At 41.8% G+C, this 18,209-nt stretch overlaps 2 protein-coding genes across 4 annotated transcripts; one reads left to right on the top strand and one right to left on the bottom strand.

Moving 5' to 3' along the window:
- The first annotated feature begins 42 nt into the window (after window positions 1-42).
- Window positions 43-14,047, top strand: LOC119656911 (alanyl-tRNA editing protein Aarsd1-B). 2 transcript variants are annotated; one of them, XM_038063602.1, is made up of 5 exons: window positions 43-184; window positions 12,284-12,346; window positions 12,409-12,522; window positions 12,585-13,216; window positions 13,470-14,047. In XM_038063602.1, exons 2-5 carry the CDS (start codon window positions 12,308-12,310, stop codon window positions 13,909-13,911), a joined length of 1,227 nt encoding a protein of 408 aa, XP_037919530.1. In that variant the 5' UTR covers window positions 43-184; window positions 12,284-12,307; the 3' UTR covers window positions 13,912-14,047. The 2 variants fall into 2 exon arrangements, with proteins under 2 accessions (XP_037919530.1, XP_037919531.1); XM_038063603.1 differs by lacking the exon at window positions 43-184 and adding an exon at window positions 238-322.
- LOC119656912 lies at window positions 5,829-6,697 on the bottom strand. 2 transcript variants are annotated; one of them, XM_038063604.1, is made up of 3 exons: window positions 6,384-6,697; window positions 6,227-6,331; window positions 5,829-6,175 (listed from the first exon to the last, which is right to left on the bottom strand). In XM_038063604.1, the coding sequence occupies exons 1-3, from the start codon at window positions 6,563-6,565 to the stop codon at window positions 5,851-5,853; spliced, it is 612 nt and encodes a 203-aa protein (XP_037919532.1). In that variant the 5' UTR covers window positions 6,566-6,697; the 3' UTR covers window positions 5,829-5,850. The 2 variants fall into 2 exon arrangements, with proteins under 2 accessions (XP_037919532.1, XP_037919533.1); XM_038063605.1 differs by having other exon boundaries at window positions 6,260-6,331.
- Window positions 14,048-18,209: the final 4,162 nt, after the last annotated feature.

Here is an 18,209-nt window from a genome sequence, read left to right as displayed (position 1 = left end):
AGTTATGTCACGTTTGTTTTGATTGAGAATAGTATTTTCGGGGATTCCTAACCTTAAGTGCACTCGTATGGGATACATTTGGCAGGTGCACCGAAATCGTCCTAATTTCGCCAGCATTCCGGCGATTGCAGTAGAATTCGCAGTAGAAGGGAACAGGTCATCCACTTATCAGTTAATATCCGAAGTAAGTTTCATATTTCTGAACATCTAACGTTTTGAAAAAATCTCCCTAATTGTGGGTAGACCTTTTCTCGATTCTTCATAAATCAGGTGGAATTAGAGGCGATTCCGTGAGCTAAGGAACCAGTTTATTTTTACTCAGGTATTTAAATAGTCCATGCTTTGATTCTATTGTGTTATTCCGAAATTTTGTGAAATTAGCCTATTATGATTTACGATTGAAACTTCGAGAGTTTGGTTGTATTTCGTCGGAGGTGACCTGTCGTTAGGTGCATTCAAAACGCGGGCTAAGTCAGTCAAAGGATCGTGCTATTGTGTTTTGGGCCAACTGACTTTAAGTAGGCAGAATTTAAGCCTTCATTCTTCGGTCCGTGCCTTCATCCAGATCGAGCAGGCAGTGCGAGATCTCTGGCTACATATCAATGAAGGCAAGACAAAATATATGAGGGCAACGTCAGTATCGAAAACCAACCCACCAACAACATTAAACCGCTCTTGTCAAACGGGAAGAATAAAGATAGGAGACTACAACTTTAAGACCGTTGATAATTTCTCCTATCTAGGGTCGAAAATCACAACCGATATTAGTTGCGATGATGAAATCCGCGCACGGTTGTTGTCAGCCAACAGAAGCTATTTCAGCTTACAAAAACTGTTCTGCTCGAAACGTCTCACCACAGGGTCAAAGCTCTTACTGTACAAGGCAATGATCTTGCCAGTCCTCATGTATGTGAACTCTTGGTCGCGTTTAAGAGAAGAATCCTCCGAAGAATTTTTGGCCCCCTACTTGAAGATGGACGATTCCGTAGCCTACATAACGATGAAATCTATGAGCAATACCATGACCGTTCGGTTGTGGATAAAATCCGGCTTAATAAGTTACGGTGGGTGGGTCACTTAATCCGTATGGATGAGGATGATCCCAGCCGGAAAGTCTATAAGGGCAATATCTATGGTAGAAAAAGATGGCGAGGCAGACCCTGCCCAAGATGGAGTGGCGGCGTAGGCCAGGACGCCAGACAGCTTTTAGTGATATCGAATTGATGGACCTCGGCACAAAACTGGGATGTCTGAAGTTCCTTATTAAGGCAGGCCTAGACCAGATACCGGTTGTTGCGCCGTTGATGATGATGATGATTCTTCGGTCGCAATTTATTGGGCAAAACCTCGAGTTATCGGCATGTGAAGTTAAGCGGGAAAGGCAATGGAATAGCGAAAAAAACTGCGCAAGAAAAATGTTTAACGGTGGGGGGTTGGCTATTACGGGGAAGACAAGGAACATGTACTTAGATTGCTTGCTAACATTCAAGATATAAAATTAGTAGACAAGGAGTAGCTATTCCCAAGCTACAATCTTTTGTTTTGAGCATATATACATATATTTTGGGAGCGACATAACCCCCTTCTTCAGTACATTATAAGATTCTTTTATACTTTATGCGATTATAACATTCTTTGATAGTTTTTCACTGATTACCTAATTACTTTTAAACTAATTACCGCGGCGGATCTTATTAGTTTCGAGGGCCAATTATCTGAATCCGTGTTTAATAATCACGTCGCATTTTCTTTCAAAATTTCTAAATTATTCCAAGAGTCCAAGGGGTTTGCATGACGCAATAGCTTGTTGGATGATATGACCTTCTTCGACTATGTGCGCTGCAACTGATGATCTTTTGCACGACTTTTGTTTCCGGACACTACTTACCGTTTCCTCGATGTGTTCATTGAATGTAGTCGTTATCGGGCGTTAAGTCTGTCCCATATATATTTTATTACAATCGCTGAATATATTCGGTGGATGCCGCTTTTTTCCTCCGTTGCCAAAGGATTCTTGACGCTCCCTAGTAAACTCCGCAAGGTGGACGATCGACTTGAATTTACAACTTCCAGTAGAAACTTTTTTAACCAATTCCTGATGTTGAATAGGTTGGAATACGGGATACTTATCCGCCTCGTGGTGGCTTCCTTATGATACGAAAATAGTGTTGTATGGGCATAACTATTGTGTTGCTTGGTTTTCCTTTCAAGCAGCTTCTCAATAGTCTAAGGATTCTACCCATTCTTAATAGCGGTGCCAATAATATGCTCTCGTTACTTATTGAAACCGTATTCTGAAAGAGGGTAAGTGATCAGTCAGTAAATTATGCAGTTATTGTTTGGCATTTTTTGAAAAAATGTATGGTGTGAAGTTGCTGGTATCGTTCTCTGTGTTGCTGTTGGCTTGCGGTATATTTTGAACTCACGCTTCTCGCTAGAGTTGACGCTAGGAAGAGTAGTGTAAACTTGATTTTATGATGAATCTTTTTTATCGAGAAGATGACTTTGTCGATATAGTCTCCTCTAACAATCGCAAATATGTCCACTACATACCTAAACCATACTTTAGGCATTATTCCTCTCGACTCTTATTTTTTCTTCGATTGACGTCATGAAAGTTTCAGTAATGGCGAGAGGGGGTTCCCCATCGCTACTTCCGAAATGATTTTGTAGAACCTATACCGAAACGTAAACTAATTTTCGTTCATACAGAGCCTGGCACAGTTTGCATAAATTCGAACTTTTCTTCTCCATTCCGGGTCAGATCCAAAGTGACTCAGATATCTTTCGAGTTCGAAAATTGACCCTTTCACTGGCGTGTTTGGAAACAATGCCTTCACGTCGAATCGTGTCACGATACCATCAAATCGTCCTCACCCATCCTTTCAATGCGTTGCAGCTTCTGTATTAGTTCATAGGAATTAGTCGCTGGATACTTACTGCTTGTTGTCCCAACGGTCTGGACTACAACTAGCAGACGAAAATCTAATCTCTTTCAAAATATGCGAAAACAGTGGCTCGAAACATGAAGCGTGAAAAACACGCATCTGGTAGTGTTTAATTGTTCGAAACTATTCAAAACCTCTCCACAATCTTCGGACTGTAATGTTAGTGGAAAACTGCTGAATTATATCGACGATAGGCTTCGCGAAGGTTTCATTTCGAGCAAAAAATACTTGACGGAATGTCTTCTCGGATAATGCGACGAAAACGATTTATTATTGGTTTCTCGAACGTTTTAACGTTCCTTGATAACGGTATTGAAGGTCCAAATTTCTCCAACTATAATGAAAATTCCAACAACATAAGTTGGAGATTCTTGGTCTAAAAGAATTAAGATTACAGGACTCTGAAGAGTAATCCTCTCCCTCTCGCGTCAAGGTTGTTTTTTTATTCTGGTAAGCCAAATGGTAGCAGCCACGGGTCCGGTGTTGGGTTGTTTCTGACGGCTGTCGCAAGTCGTGCTCCCTTGAACTGGGTTTCTGACTGTAAGACCGTCCGTCTAGGTTAAGCAGTATTACAATTGTACAGTGCAATGCACCAACAGAGACTTCTGATATAGTGGAGAAAAATACTTTCTACGGGTGAATCTACGCAGCTTAGGGGAGGTTTCCTAAAGGCGACATTGTGATCGTGGTGGGTGATTTGAATATCAACACCTTGCTCGGACATGTGATGGGGAAGTACAGTCTTAGCGACCATAACGATAATGATGGAAGGTTTACGGATTTCCGCAGCTTCCACTGCCTCGTTATTGGGGACGTATTTTTCGAGCACTGACCAACAGCGTACGAACAATCAGATAGACAACTTTGCGATCAGCAGTAGATTTGGGAGATGTCTCCTGAATATACGTAACAAGATTGGCGCTTACATCAGCCGCGAAAGAGATCATCATCTAATGGTCGCTTACTTTCGCTTCTCGCTGAGTAATCCGGATGAGAATATCAATGAGCACAGGGCCGCCATTAGAAAGATTCTTTTCCCGGGTGCTACGCAGATCGTCGGTCATGTTCCGAAGGGGCGTCATAAGATCTGACTGATTGCGGAATCGTGGCAGCGGATTGATGAATGAGAGGGATTAAAAGCTCTATTGTCGTTACTAGTGATGCGCTCGGACTTCGACACCGTGCGAAATCTCGAGAAGTTATATTTTATTTTTTAGTACCTCATCACAAAAGAATTTTTATGTGGTCCCAAACCTTACGATGGTCCTGTGAAGGACGTTGACAGTCGATTCCTTATCTATGATGACAAGCAACTGAAGAGACGGAAGGAACACTTCACCACGGTTCTTAACCGTATCACATTGGGTAAAGTTCCGCCTATTGTTGATGCAATGATTAGTCACTGTAACATGCAGTTACAGACTATTAGTCCAGGTAGAGGAAAAATCATGACTTAAACGGAGTAAAGCCGTTGTAGTTTCTACAGATCTGCTACTTCCACTCGTACGGAAACCCTGTGAATCCGATACCTTTCGCAAAGGTTTGAAAAAGGGGATTATCGCTGAATTTGCAATGAAGGGTACCCGTTATGAGGAAGACAGTTGGAGGGGTATTTGCCTGCTCCCTGCCGTCGTAAAGCTAGTTGAAATAATCCTGGAACGCATCAACGAATACCTCGGAAGCTTGATCGGCAGAAAGCAGGCTGGTTTCCATTTCGGATACTCATACGCAGACCACATTAATAGTCTTCGGTATATCTTGGAACAGTGTGCAGAGTTTAGATGTTCGCTTCACTTGCTTTTCATCGATTTCAAGAAAGCTTTGGACAGCGTGAACAAGGAGTGGATCTGACGTAGTCTACGCAAGAGAGGCATTCCAGAGCGACATATGATGGCGCAAGATGTCACGGGTTGTATCGAGGTAAAATTTCAATTGCCTTGTCCAGAGGAGTTCAATGGACGATGACATTTTTCCTCGAACACCTCGGTTACGTTGATGACATTTGTTTGTTCTCTAACTGGGTCATGGACCTTAGTCCAATGGTTCTGGTTGGAAAAGCGAGGTAAATAGAGTTAAACAGAAGATAAACACCAAAAAAACCAAGGTTCTCAGTTTGACGAAGCATTCCACTCTCCCTATGTGCATTAATGGGCAGAGTATTGAAGGCGTCGATAAATTTATATATCTAGGAAGCGTGGTTTCTGTCGATGGTAGCGCCGAACTGGATGTCGTCAGGCGCATTAGAAGCGTTGAATACCAAAACCAAGTTGAGACTGTTCTGTGCTAGTTTTCTTTCTGTGTTGCTATATGCAAGTACCATTGTCACTCGAAAACTCTAACCCTTCGTGAACTCCTGTCTGCGAAATATCATCGAAGTACGCTGATCTGATCCTTTTTCAAACAAAGAACTTTTTCGGCGCTCGTTCCTGCCATCCGTAGTCGAAGTGATCGGAAGGCGGAAGTGGCAGTGGATAGGTGGCACATTAAGAACGGGCGACAATTGCATTGCTGGCTATGCCATGCAGTGAAATTCAATGAAGTGGATCGACCTAAAAGCACTTGGCGCAAAACAGTAGAGGAGGGGTGTCGGCGTGTCCGGAAGTCGTGGGGGAGTTCCAGTGCATTTCAGTGAACTGCGAACGATGACGGTGACTCACACTGTATACATTCGAGCATTGAATAGTTTCAGTCTATTTCAAGATGCAAGATGCGGAGGATAAAACCGATTATGAGCTCTCGTACTATATTTTCGATAATTAATTACATTCTATAAGCTGTTAATAAACTTTTTTTATAAGTTGCGCAGGTCAATTTCCCTTAAACCTAGCCACAAAATATTTTTTTTTACACTATTACTTTTTTATAGTGTAAGGATACACTATACATGCAATCGACGACACATCTATACATTCATTATCTCAGAGAAAAATACCGCTTTGGCAAAAATGTCACTAAATTCTTCCTGATGTTCGAGAAGATCTACATATACTTCCACGGTTATTCCAAACAGGATATTGAACATATCCTGAACCACCTGTCGATCAATTACTCTTCTTTGAAAATCTCGTTTTAAGTCGCTGACTGTGCAGAGGTACTCTTGAAGCGGTTTTACGTTATAATCTCCGGTGATTGTTTCACTGCTTGTAAGCCAATCAAGCTTTCGGACCTTTTCGTCTAGAAGTTTGTAAAGAGGCTGGACATACTCCAGTGATTCAGAAATTTTTTTGCTGAAAATGAAAATAGAGGAGCAATTTCTAGTGAAGGTACCAGGAGCTTACTTTGATCGACGGATATTGACCACATGTGCATACCACTTATTCTCCAGTTCATATGTCATGCGATTAGTCGCTGAATCTGGATACAAATGAACACCGGGAGCAGCACTGGAAGGAAGAACCTTAATATCTTGAATCATAAAAACAAGTGAAGTAATACTTATGCAAAATCTTATATCGTTCAGCGAGTTCTAAAAGCAATTTGGCTTCATGTCTTTGATACGTTAACTCAGATTTTTCGTAATGGAAATGCGTTTTCAAATCATGTGCAATCTCATATAGAATTTTTTTGATTTCATGTTCTTTTTCTTGATCACAAATTGTATACTTTGATTTCTTCATAATGAATTTCAACTTATTCTAGACAAGCCACTATTTTTTATTTAATTTATGCATCTAAAAATAAAGATTTCCAAATGTAAAAAAATATGTTTAGATTTAGTGGGAAACAGATTGACACTGACAGGATCTTAGTGGGTAAATCCCTCAATTGTAATTTTTAGAAGAGCCGTGAAAATGTTATGTGGGCATATATAATGGAAGAAAACGCATTGTCTAAAAATCAGTTTCGGAAAGAACAAAGAGGCTGGATAATAAAAAGGATTGCAGGTCTTATGGGTTGTGTTTGGAAGAAAAGTTTGGTGCCAACCTTAACTGTATTTTAATACTTTTTCGCTTTCCACAGAACTGAAATAAATTTTTCCCATTGTCATTTCCTTTTTTTCCCTCATAATTATCATAAAATAATGCTGGGTAAATAGGGGATGCTCATTATGTAGCTACAACTACCTCTTCTTTTTCCTTAGAGGCATTACGGTTGATCTATCACAAACCCCATTCAGTCAGAAGCTAGGCTAAGATGGGCAGTGGGAACTTTTAAACCACTGAAATCTCCCGGAGTAGATGGCATTTTCCCAGCACTTATCCCGAGAGGCCTAGGAATTATCTTAGAGTCTCTTCTGAGGGTGGTAAGGGGAGCATAGCACTGGTATACATACCAAGGGCATGGAGACGGGCAAAAGTGGTCTTTATTCCGAAAGCGGGTAAAAAGGATCCTTTCACCCTAAATCTTTCAGACCAATTTGCCTAACATCGTTCGTACTCAAAACGGTGGAGAAGGTCATAGACAACTATATTAGAACTAACGTTCTAAAGCGTAATCCCCTACATCATTGTCAGCACGCTTACCGGGCAGGACGGTCAAGTGAAACTGCTCTGTATCAGCTGACAGGTATTACGGTATGTCATAGAAACAAAAGAAATTGCACTGTGCGCATTTTTGGATATCGAAGGAGCATTCGACAACACATCGCACACAGAGATACAAGATGCCCTGAGCCGCAAAGGAGTGGGAAACATTCTGGCATTCTGGATGGGCAAAATGCTAGAAAGCAGGCAAATAGAAGTACCGACAGGTCAAATTCTATTGTCATGAACACCACTCAAGGCTGTCCACAGGGTGGGGTAATATCGCCGCTGATGTGGAGTATGGTAGTGGATAAACTCCTGGACGTGTTAACAAATATTGGCATACAAGTCCAGGGTTACGCTGACGACATTGTTTTAATCTGTAGGGGCAAATATGAAGATACCCTATGTGATATAATCCAAACTGGACTAAGGATTACTAGTGCCTGGTGCAGGAAGGTAGGACTGCGGATCAGCCCAGTCAAAATCATCATAGTACCATTCACTAGGAGGCGTAAGCTTGATCACCTGAGAGCCATAACATTACATGATATGGAGATGAAACGAGAAACATAGGTCAAATCTTTGGGAATTTCGCTAGACCAAAAATTACTCTGGCAGACACATGTCGGAAAGCCACGAGGGCTCTGATGACTTGCAGATCCATAGCAGGAAAAAAATGGGGTTGCAGCCCGAAGATACTACTTTGGATATATACTGCAATAGTAAGGCCAATGATTACCTATGGAGCGGTAATCTGGGCAGAAAGAACCGAACTCAGCACACAAGCCAGGGAATTATAAAAGCTCCAAAGGCTGGCTTGCGTGTGTATCAGTGGGGCAATGAGGACATGCCCAACGGCATCCCTGGAGGTCCTTCTGGGATTAACCCCTCTCCATCTGCACATACAGATGCAGGCAAGGAGATCAATATTCAGGATGGCCGGTAGTATGAGTGAGGCGAGGAGCTGCCTAAATCGAAGGAAGATTGATATTCCTTCTAGGCGGTATCCCGAATTACTGATACCGAGGGATAACATGACAACGAGGTTTCACTTCGATAAGAAGTTTGAAACATGTTGGAGTAACAAGGCAAACTGGGAGAGCGTGGCGTGACATACGGCTTAAACCAGCAACTGATTACTTGGTGCACTGACGGATCCCTCACAGCAGAGGGAGCGGGTGCCGGTGTCATTGGTCCAAGGAAAATGTACTTTGAGCCAATGAGCAGGTACACTAGCATATTCCAGGCGGAAATATACGCCATAGACAAATGTGCCTCCTTTAATCTGGAAAGGAACTACAGGGGGCAGAACATAGCTATTCTCACCGATAGCCAGGCAGCGAGCAAGGCACTTGGTCCAACCAGGTAAACTCTAAACTGGTATGGAAATGCCTTGAGAGACTGAATACACTCGGCTCGTCCAATAAGGTCTGGATACTTTGGGTTCCAGGCCATGCTGGGTTGGAAGGCAACGAGGCAGCGGACGAACTAGCCAAGAAGGGAGCAGGGACGCCTTTACACGGGCTAGAACCCTTCTGTGGAATCGGAAGCGGTTTCATGGCTATGAATCTAAGAAATGAAGAGAAACGGTTGAAGGAACTATATTGGGCGGGCCTACCAGGGATGGAGCAGTCCAGGGTGCTTATTGGGGGATACGAACCCATGCGCACAAAGCATTGCTTAAACCTCACCAAAAAGAACCTCCGAATAATAGTGGGAATTCGCACTGGTCATTGTCGGCTAAACTATCACCTAGGCAAGCTAGGGATATCAACGGACGCTGCCTGCAGGTTTTGTGAGGAGGACGAAACCTCTATATACACGTCCTGGGACAGTGTCCAGCACTTGTGCAAAGTAGGTCGAGGCATCTGGGAGAACACTTAATACCAGATGCAAAGCTGAAACATCTGGAAGTGGCGAACATACTAAAGTTCCTAACGGTTACAGGCCTACTTGAGATACTATGATCAATAGGTAGACTATAACCAGTACAAAGGGCACAATAGTTCTTCAAGGACGCGGTGCGACTTTCCCTTAACAGAATAATATGTAATAAGTGCCTATTTGATGTGATTTTTTCTTTCATTGTTATTGCTGATGTTGCTACCATGAATTTCGTTTTGCTTTTATTAATATGCAGTCCAAGATCTCGGGCTGATCATCGCCTGCTCGATCTGAATGAAGACAGTTTGGGTTGGGTTGTTTTTCCCATAATTTCGATACCGTTAGCGTAGTTGAGTGCACTTGAAGAGCATGGTGCCTCTCAGATTTACGTCAGCTTCACGGATCACTTTTTCCAGGGTAAAATCAAAAAGGAAGCATAATAAGGCATTTCCTTGTTTTAGACCATTGTTGATGGTGAATAGTCTCGAGAGTGATCCCCTGCTTTAATCTGGCCTCGCACATTGGTCAGGGTCAGCCTAGTTACTCCTTTCACATCAGTCGTGATACTGAATTTTCTTATGGTCGTGTATAGTGTTATCCTGGTAATACTATAATAGGCCTCATTCCAAATCTAATTTGCCTGGGGGTATGGGTATGGTATGGGCCGATGAAGTTTCGGGCGTATGGGCTATTCGGCCTAGCAAATTAAGTTGATGAACCTCTTGGTGTGGTTGGTTGCCTCCATATTCAACCAGTTCGGATGTGATTTCATCGGCAATGATTCTTAAGGCGATGAATTGCACATTTCTTTCATGATTGGTAGTGGAAGCATTTGATCATCGTTTTCCGTTGGCGGGACCTCCAACTAGCCGATATTCTGGTTGTTGGGTAGTTCATCAAAATACCCAACCTATTGCCCAAATATGCCTATATGGTAGGAAATCAGAGGTGCCTCTTTATCTTGTCAGGCTAAGCGGTCGCTTCTTTGTGTGATACGTTCGTGTCCGTGATAAGTTCTTGCGTGTGACCCGTGTTTTTAAAGATTGCTTTATTTCCTGGTATACAAAATTTTTCAATTCTGTTGTTACATTCATTCCTTTTTTTGCGACTTTTCTATGATAATGCTCTTCAGGTGGGCTGTTAAGATTTCGAAGACCACTATTAGCTGCGATTATTGCGGCATCCATTTTCTCCTTGTAGGTATTTGGGAGGTATTACTACGGGTTTTGATTGTGAGAGGGGATTCGCATCATGCCAACCAGATAGTAATCCGAATTTTCGTTGGCCGGCCTGTATATTTATTTTGATCTTCATCAAAACTGAGAGGTGGCGGCATTCGATTGCTACGTCAATTTGGTTGAAGATGGTCTCGTCTGGAGAGGCCCACTTTTGTATGTGGTATTTCCAATGACCATTTCATTTATGGAAGCTATGGGAGCCACCGTATCGCTTGAATACAGGTCCCCTTCCTATTTTGCTGTAAAACTCTTCAAGTATGATTTTGATATCATACCTGCAGCAGTCGTCGAGTGTTCGTCTCACTGCCTCGTAGAATGTTTCCTTCTCGTGAATACGCCTGGTAATCGCAGAGTGCATAGTAGTTTCCTTATGTTTTTAAAGCCGATAATATCGCAATTCTTAAATTTTGCACCTTGGGTGCTTGCCCAAGAACGAGGGTTCCGTGAACCACAACCGCGAAAGCATGTTGCTTTCCAACTGGTCCGGTCTGCCATTAAGTGTATGGCGGACTTAGGAATCCCTGAATTTCTAAACAAAATTTCGATAATAGCAGGTTTTATTTTTTTGGCTGACTAGAAAACCTACTCCGACCACATGGTTTACTGGATGGCCGCTATAATATATGGGGTACATAGTGACTCTTTTCCAGGAAACCGATCTCTGTCGGGCGCATGTCTTGTAGCGTTGCGGCATCAGCCTTATATTGGGATAGAGTATCGACTAGCTTTTTAGCAGTTCCTCTTATATACAGGGTGCAGGGCCCATGAGAAAAATCGCAAATCGTTTGTCTACTTTGGTTGCCGGATCCGTCGTTGCAAAATCAATACAGCCCAAGGTTCCTTTCGTCGCTTGTCAACCCCACCCAGTCGCCAACTGGAGAACCAGTTGGTATAATTTGTCCCTTTTTTGTAGGCGCAAGAGACTCGCCTATTTCATTCTTCGTTTACATTTTGTCATTAGCAAACCATTCTCAACGATCACCAATATGGAGGTTGAATGCTTTGGTAATAGTTTTTATATTCCATTGCGGGTATCAATCCACACTGTCTCCATGAGACCTATACCATAATGGATAGTGTTAGCTTCTCGATCTCGAATCCTGATTGCGTCGTAGATGTTTGTGTTTCGTTTGTTCTGGTTCTATAGGCTTATCAGTCATAATCTTTCCGGAACCGAAAAAATACAAACCTCATTTGTACAGCTCTTCTTCCGGCTCTTAGTTCCTTCAGGGACTGAAGGTCTGATTTTTTTCATTTTGTATATGCCCACAAGTTTACCAGTTTTTTTATTCTTGTGTTTGATTACGTTCGAGGCGCTATCATTAAGTTTTCTAAGTGAATGGATTCCCTTTTGATGTGAGGCTTTAAAAGCCTCTCCTTTAGAACGTCTGTCCCTTTCTTTGTCATTGTTTCCTATACTGGATTGAAAAAGACATTTTGACGAATGGACCTGAGATAACGAAAATTAGTGCAATAAGCTCCCTGTGCCATACCAATAAATAGGGTTTTATCAGCAAGGACAATACTTGGCAATCTAGATATTATTCACAGATGGACTTGCATGTTGCATGTAGCTTTTAAGGGATCTGCCGGATGAACAGCCACAAAATCTAATGGGTTTGTGTAAAGGTGTCCTAATTCATATATTGATAAGATCAAAATGAAAAAAAAAAACGTGAGCCTTTTTCATATAAGAAGATCCAACGATAATTTTTTTTCATCTGAAAGATATCTGTATTTTTTACAGCATTATCAATAATAAGACGGAACAATGGTGTTTAAATGTCAAGAAGATAGCTTCCTAAAGGAGGTAAGTATCTAGGTTCAAATAGAATACCATCGAACACAACTTGTTATCTATTTTTTTAACAGTTTGTAGGAAAAGTTGTTTCCTGTGAACCTGTAAAAACCGCCGAGGATTCTAAAGAAACCGAGTACAAAGTGATACTTGATGATACAATTCTTTTCCCTGAAGGGGGTGGTCAGGTAACTTTATTCGTTTATTTTCTAAGAAAAAAAAAATTTTAATTTATCGTATCAATCCACAGCCATTCGATTATGGCACATTGGATGGCAAACCAGTGAAAAGTGTCATAAGGGTTGGATCTGAAGCTGTACATTTTGTGGAAATGACCGAACCTTTCCAAATTGGTCAGAAAGTTAAACAAATAGTGGATTGGCCACGTCGTATGGATCATATGCAACAGCATTCAGGACAGCATCTAATAACAGCCCTTTTTAGCCGTGAGTTTGGTTTTGAAACTCAATCGTGGTGGCTTGGGAACGAGACGTCCTATATTGATTTGGCTGTTAAAGATGTAACGAAGGAAAATATGGACCGTATAGAACGAATTGCCAACGAATTGATTTTCGAAGGAAGGGCAGTTACTGTGGAGGTAACGACAGTGGAAAAAGGATTACAGTTTCAAGATATACGAGCACCTCGTGGCTTACCCGCTGATCATGTTGGCCCTGTTCGTGTGGTCAACATAGAAGGTGTCGAAAGTAATATGTGTTGTGGAACCCATGTTCGAAATTTATCACAGTTACAAGCGATAAAGCTCCTGCATGCAGAGAAGACTAAAGGAAAGGTGCTAGTTCATTTTTTGGTTGGAAATCGAGTTATAAAGAAATTAGGAGAATGCTACGGTAGAGAAATGCAAATGAATAATATTTTGAGGTAAAATTTTACATTTATATATTATCCCTTATTTTGAAAGCAATTGGTGTTTGCCTGTTTTGTGATTGATTCCCGAACTGTTCAGGGAAAATTTGGCTAGCAAACACCACTTTTAAAAGGGGACTAACTGCTAGACGTATTCTCTTACATTCTACATACATTAATAGTCCCTAAAGGAAGCTTTCTCTCTATTCATTTTTGCTTGAAGTACTGCAAAATCGATTTTAATCTAAATTTTCCATTTAATTTACAGAGGCGGGCCATCATCCCATATTGACCTAATTGAGAAACTACAGTCTAATCAAAAGTCCAAACAGAAAGCTTTCTTGCAGTTATTGAAGGATTTTGCTGTGGCTGAGGCTTCAAAATTGCGGAGTTTGGAGTCAAAACCTAAGTTTTTCTCTTTACACCGTCGTGATGGGATTGAACCTGATTTTATAAGCACATTTTTACGAAACGCCCCTGACGATATTTTCTATTTCATGACCGTTGGTGATACTACGGGAAAAGGGCATATGGTACTTAAGGGCGATGAGGAGATAATAAAGAAAATTAGTGCTGAGTTTTTAGAATTATTGGATGGAAAAGGCAACGGAAAAGGCAAATCGTTCCAGGCTAAAGTTAACAATCTTGCCAAGATAAACGAATGTGAGAAGATGTTAATTGATGCGCTTTCTGGACCACAGCCTGCATGATTCCTTGAATTCACATTTTCAGTTAAATTTCTTTTAATAACTGTTTGAAATCGGTGACATATCGGTTGACAAAATGAAATATACCAAATGTATTATGATTGGAGAAATAAATATATAAATTTTTTATAAAGTGAAACTTAAGTAGACTTATAATTTGAATATGTATTTTATAAAAAATTTCCATTTTTTTTAGAAAATCTCGTACTGACAAAGGGAATCTGTCTCATGATATTATTTTTCGATTGTATTTGTTAGCTTGCCAAAAGTAGAGAGCAGGTTGAAGACGACGAAGGAGTGGGCGGCCTTGCGTCACGAAGAGTAACAAAAACATCCGTAAATTCGTAGGCTTGTTAATGGACCACGCAATGTGAGCTGTAGAGTGATAGATAACTTAACTGGAACATCAAAGACCATGGTTATACATAATTAGGAACGATTTGAAATAGAGGAAGCTGTGTACACGTTTCTTTCCACACGCGTTAGCGGTCGAACAGAGGCAACAGCGAATTTCTCAGTCACATATATAACTTGCTGGAAATGAAAAACAACCGAATTTTCTTGAATTCGTTGTTACAGCTGATAGAAGTGGAAATCGCCGTTCATACTAGCAACAAATGCTGGATCGTTTTTTTTCCTAAGCCCATCGGGAGGCGATGGAAAGGGGATGATACCCACAGCACCCCGAGATTCCTTAGAGGGACCAGGGAGTATAGTCTCTAACGAAATTTAGTTAATTGAGCTAAAACCTGTGAAGGTTTTGCATGACTTCCAGACTCGGGTTTTCGTCTCACGACCCTAATGGTAACACATACCGAGGCATTAACGTTCAATTTTTGGTCAGAGAAAGGCTGGGCACAGGAGCTTCAGCTATTTGCAGTACTTGTATTACTTGAGTCTTCTTATTTTCTCCTGTTTGTCAGAATAAAAATGGGTTTAGAAAGGAATCGTAGTGTGTTCATTAATGAGATACGGGAGGTCGCGACAACGAAGGATAAAGAACCAAACGTGTATTATTTTTAATGGAGAGTATTTTCGTAGTGCCTTTTTTTGTAATTTTATGTTGTGTTGTTTGTGTTAAAACCAATAGAGTTAGTCAGCTAAAAGGTGTATGAATGGACCGCGAAGAAAAATAGCGAGATTAGGTTTTAAAAACTTCGCCAGGTTATGTAAATAGCACACTGGTCCCAAGCCCAGGTAAAAGAGCAGGGTTTCAAGCAACGTATTTAATACTATGGACTGAGGATAGCGAGAAAAGGTACAGTTGGACGCCCAACTAAGTTAGAATAACTCCACCATACTACATTCTATCTGATCACATTCTTTCGACAAGGGGGTCTACAGCAATCAGCCTGGTCCACCAGTTTAGGGGTTCGGAGTCATGAGCTTACAACCCGTCTTTCACCGAAAAAAATAAATATCATGTACAGAGACAGGATGAACAGCCTCGGTCCTCGGAAACGACCACACAAAAGTATGACTGACTATGCTCCTGGATCTTGGAATGCTAGATCACTAAACAAATTTGATCTCTGCAACAACCTAGTGCAGCAGTGTTTCTTAAGATTCATCTTCTGTGAATAGAGGCAAGCGGGCAGACATAACCGTAATAGACGCGAGTAACCATCAACCCATTAATTATAAAATCTTAGAGAGGGAACATCCAAAGAAAGAACTCCTATCCTCGTACACAAAGAGCATGTCGGTATATTGAATATAGGCTCTGCATTCATGCCAGTGGATGTGCCGCCTATCTGACACCTCTGCTGTAAGTAAGGAATGCGGCACCCGAGTTGTACAGGGCAACTGCACGCTTGCCAGTGCTTGGGGGTTCTCCTCTCGCCATTTGGTTTTGACCCAGCAAACATGTTTGTTGCCCCACCTGTCTCCTCGCCAACTTTGAGCGCAAAGCCTCTATCACAAAGTGTTTAGCACAAAGGTCAGGCAAACCGCCGTCAACTGGGCAGTGTGTCCTACCACAATTTCTTATGGCCATTCAAATTAATAATCTATTAAACTCCGCCAAGATATTAACTTAGTATGCTGCTCCCAAGCCCTGGTAAAGGAGGAGGGTTTGAGGCAACGTACTTTGTACTATCCTCAGTAAAACAAAAAAGAAATACTGAGATAAGGGAAAGAGATAAATAAAGTATAGTTGGAGTTATTCCACTATGTTAAATCCAACCGAGGCTTTGGAATAACGATGTTAAAATTAAGTTCCGCGAAAAGAAACGCCTCTACTACAAGTTTCTTGACGATAAAACGCTGACAAATTGGCAAATTTATGAGAATATCAGCCGGGAAGGAAAGAAAGTGATCGCTGTCACCCGAGCGGATCATTATAAAAATCTTTACTATAAACTGGACACTCGGGATGGCGAGAGAAATCTGTATTGACTTGCCAAAAGTCGAAACGAACGCACACAGGATATCGAACATTTCTGTTGTGTTAATGACAAGAACGGTACTTTGCTTACCAACGGACGAGCCGTAACGGATAGATGGCGAGAACACTTCGAACAGATTTCAACTGAAGAATTTGCTCATCCTCCACTTCCACAATTTTTGCCGACATTTGGAGCAGTTCCACCTGTCAGAGCAACTGAAGTCGAGGAGGCAGTAAAACGAATGAAATCGGAAAAAGCAACAGGACCTGATGACATCGCATCTGAGTTCTGGAAAGCGAAGAGCTGGGACCCAACACTGTAACTGAGTGAATTTTCTAACCGGGTTATTCAGAAAGGTAGAATACCATCTGACTAGCAAGAAAGTACTACTGTTCCAATATGGAAAAAGAAAGGTAGTCCAACAGAATGTTCAAATTACCGTCCGATTTGGTTACTTTCCCGTACCATGGAGATTTTTGAATGCATTCTTGACAACCTTATTCGCGAAATCGTTGAAATAACCGTGAATCAAGCCGGATTCGTCAAGAACTGCGGAACTACTGATACAATACACGCTGCGCGGTTACTCATGGAGAAACACCGTAAGAAACATCGCCCTCATTACATTGCAGTTCTGGATCTGGAGAAAGTGTTTGACCGTGTGCCACATGAACTCATCTGGTATATTTTACGACAATTCTTAGTACCAGAAGAATTCATGCGCTGGGTTCCATTGCTCTACCACGATCCGAAAAGTAAAGTTCGAAGTGGGGCGGATGTATCAAACCGCTTCGTGTCTCTGTTGGTGTTCAAGGAAGCGCCCTCTCGCCACTCCTCTTTGTTCTTGTTATGGACACCGTCACACGGGACATCCAACGTACAGAGCCCTATACACTGCTATATGCAGATGATGTTTTCGTAGCATCTAATAAAATGATCTCGAGTAACGTGTCCAAAAATGGAATGATCGCCTCATGTAACGCGGTGTCAGGTCAAATCTAAATAAAACTGAATTTACGAGTATGACGACCAATCCCCATGAAATAGACACAATCACTGCCAGCGGCAGTGACCTGCCCAGAAATGAGCAGTTTATATATATAGGGTCAATGCTATCAGCCAATGGAGAACTGCGTTATGAATTTACTTCACGTATTAACGCAACCTGGATGAAGTAGCGTTTCACAACTGGTGTTCTTTGTGATCGAGGTATCAACGAACGTCTCAAATCTAAAATTTGCCGCAATGTCGCCCGTCCTGTCGCTGTCTATGGTTCTGAGTGTTGGCTGACTATAAAAGACAATAAACGGCGTCTGGTGGTAATGGAGACGAAAATGTTGCGTTGGACTAGTGGCGTGACACGGTTCAATCACATCCGAAATAAGGATATCCACGATCGATATGGGGTTGCACAGATCGTGGAAAAACTGCGATGGTATGGTTATGTATTTCGCGCTAACCAGAATTAATTTGCCAAGATTGGTGGAACATCGAAGTCGATGGGAAACGACCAAAAGGTCGGCCAAAACAACGGCGGATTAATATGCTGGATGGGGATTTATAAGCCTCGAGATTGCAACCAGATCAGGCATTCGTTGAGCCAAATGGCGAAGTCGATCACGACGAGCCGACCCCGCTTACGAACGGAACAAAGGCTGTAGAAAAAGAAGAAGAAGAAATTAATATTCTATTGCAATTGTAGATCCGAATAGCTGAGTGGTTAGAGCGCGAGGCTGTCGTACGGAAGGTCGCGGTTCAAATCTCACTGGTGGCAGTGGAATTTGTATCGTGATTTGACGTCGGACACCAGTCGACTCAGCTGTGGATGAGTACCTGAGTCAAATCAGGGTAATAATCTCGGGCGAGCGCAATGCCGACCACATTGCCTCCTAGTGTACCGTTACGGTCTTGAAT

This window comes from Hermetia illucens, chromosome 5, assembly GCF_905115235.1.
Source record: "Hermetia illucens chromosome 5, iHerIll2.2.curated.20191125, whole genome shotgun sequence".
Taxonomy (NCBI): domain Eukaryota; kingdom Metazoa; phylum Arthropoda; class Insecta; order Diptera; family Stratiomyidae; genus Hermetia; species Hermetia illucens.
This window is presented reverse-complemented; position numbering and strand designations above follow the sequence as displayed.

Excerpts from the sequence above, each read along its gene's own strand:
- LOC119656912 (XM_038063604.1), bottom strand. The coding sequence starts at position 6,565 with ATGAAGAAATCAAAGTATACAATTTGTGATCAAGAAAAAGAACATGAA. Across the intron at positions 6,332-6,383 it reads CGATATAAGATTTTGCATAA|TGCTGCTCCCGGTGTTCATT; the intron begins GTATTACTTCAC and ends TCTTCCTTCCAG. Across the intron at positions 6,176-6,226 it reads GTCAATATCCGTCGATCAAA|CAAAAAAATTTCTGAATCAC; the intron begins GTAAGCTCCTGG and ends TTTCATTTTCAG.
- LOC119656911 (XM_038063602.1), top strand. The coding sequence starts at position 12,308 with ATGGTGTTTAAATGTCAAGAAGATAGCTTCCTAAAGGAG. Across the intron at positions 12,523-12,584 it reads TCCCTGAAGGGGGTGGTCAG|CCATTCGATTATGGCACATT; the intron begins GTAACTTTATTC and ends ATCAATCCACAG. Across the intron at positions 13,217-13,469 it reads CAAATGAATAATATTTTGAG|AGGCGGGCCATCATCCCATA; the intron begins GTAAAATTTTAC and ends TTTAATTTACAG.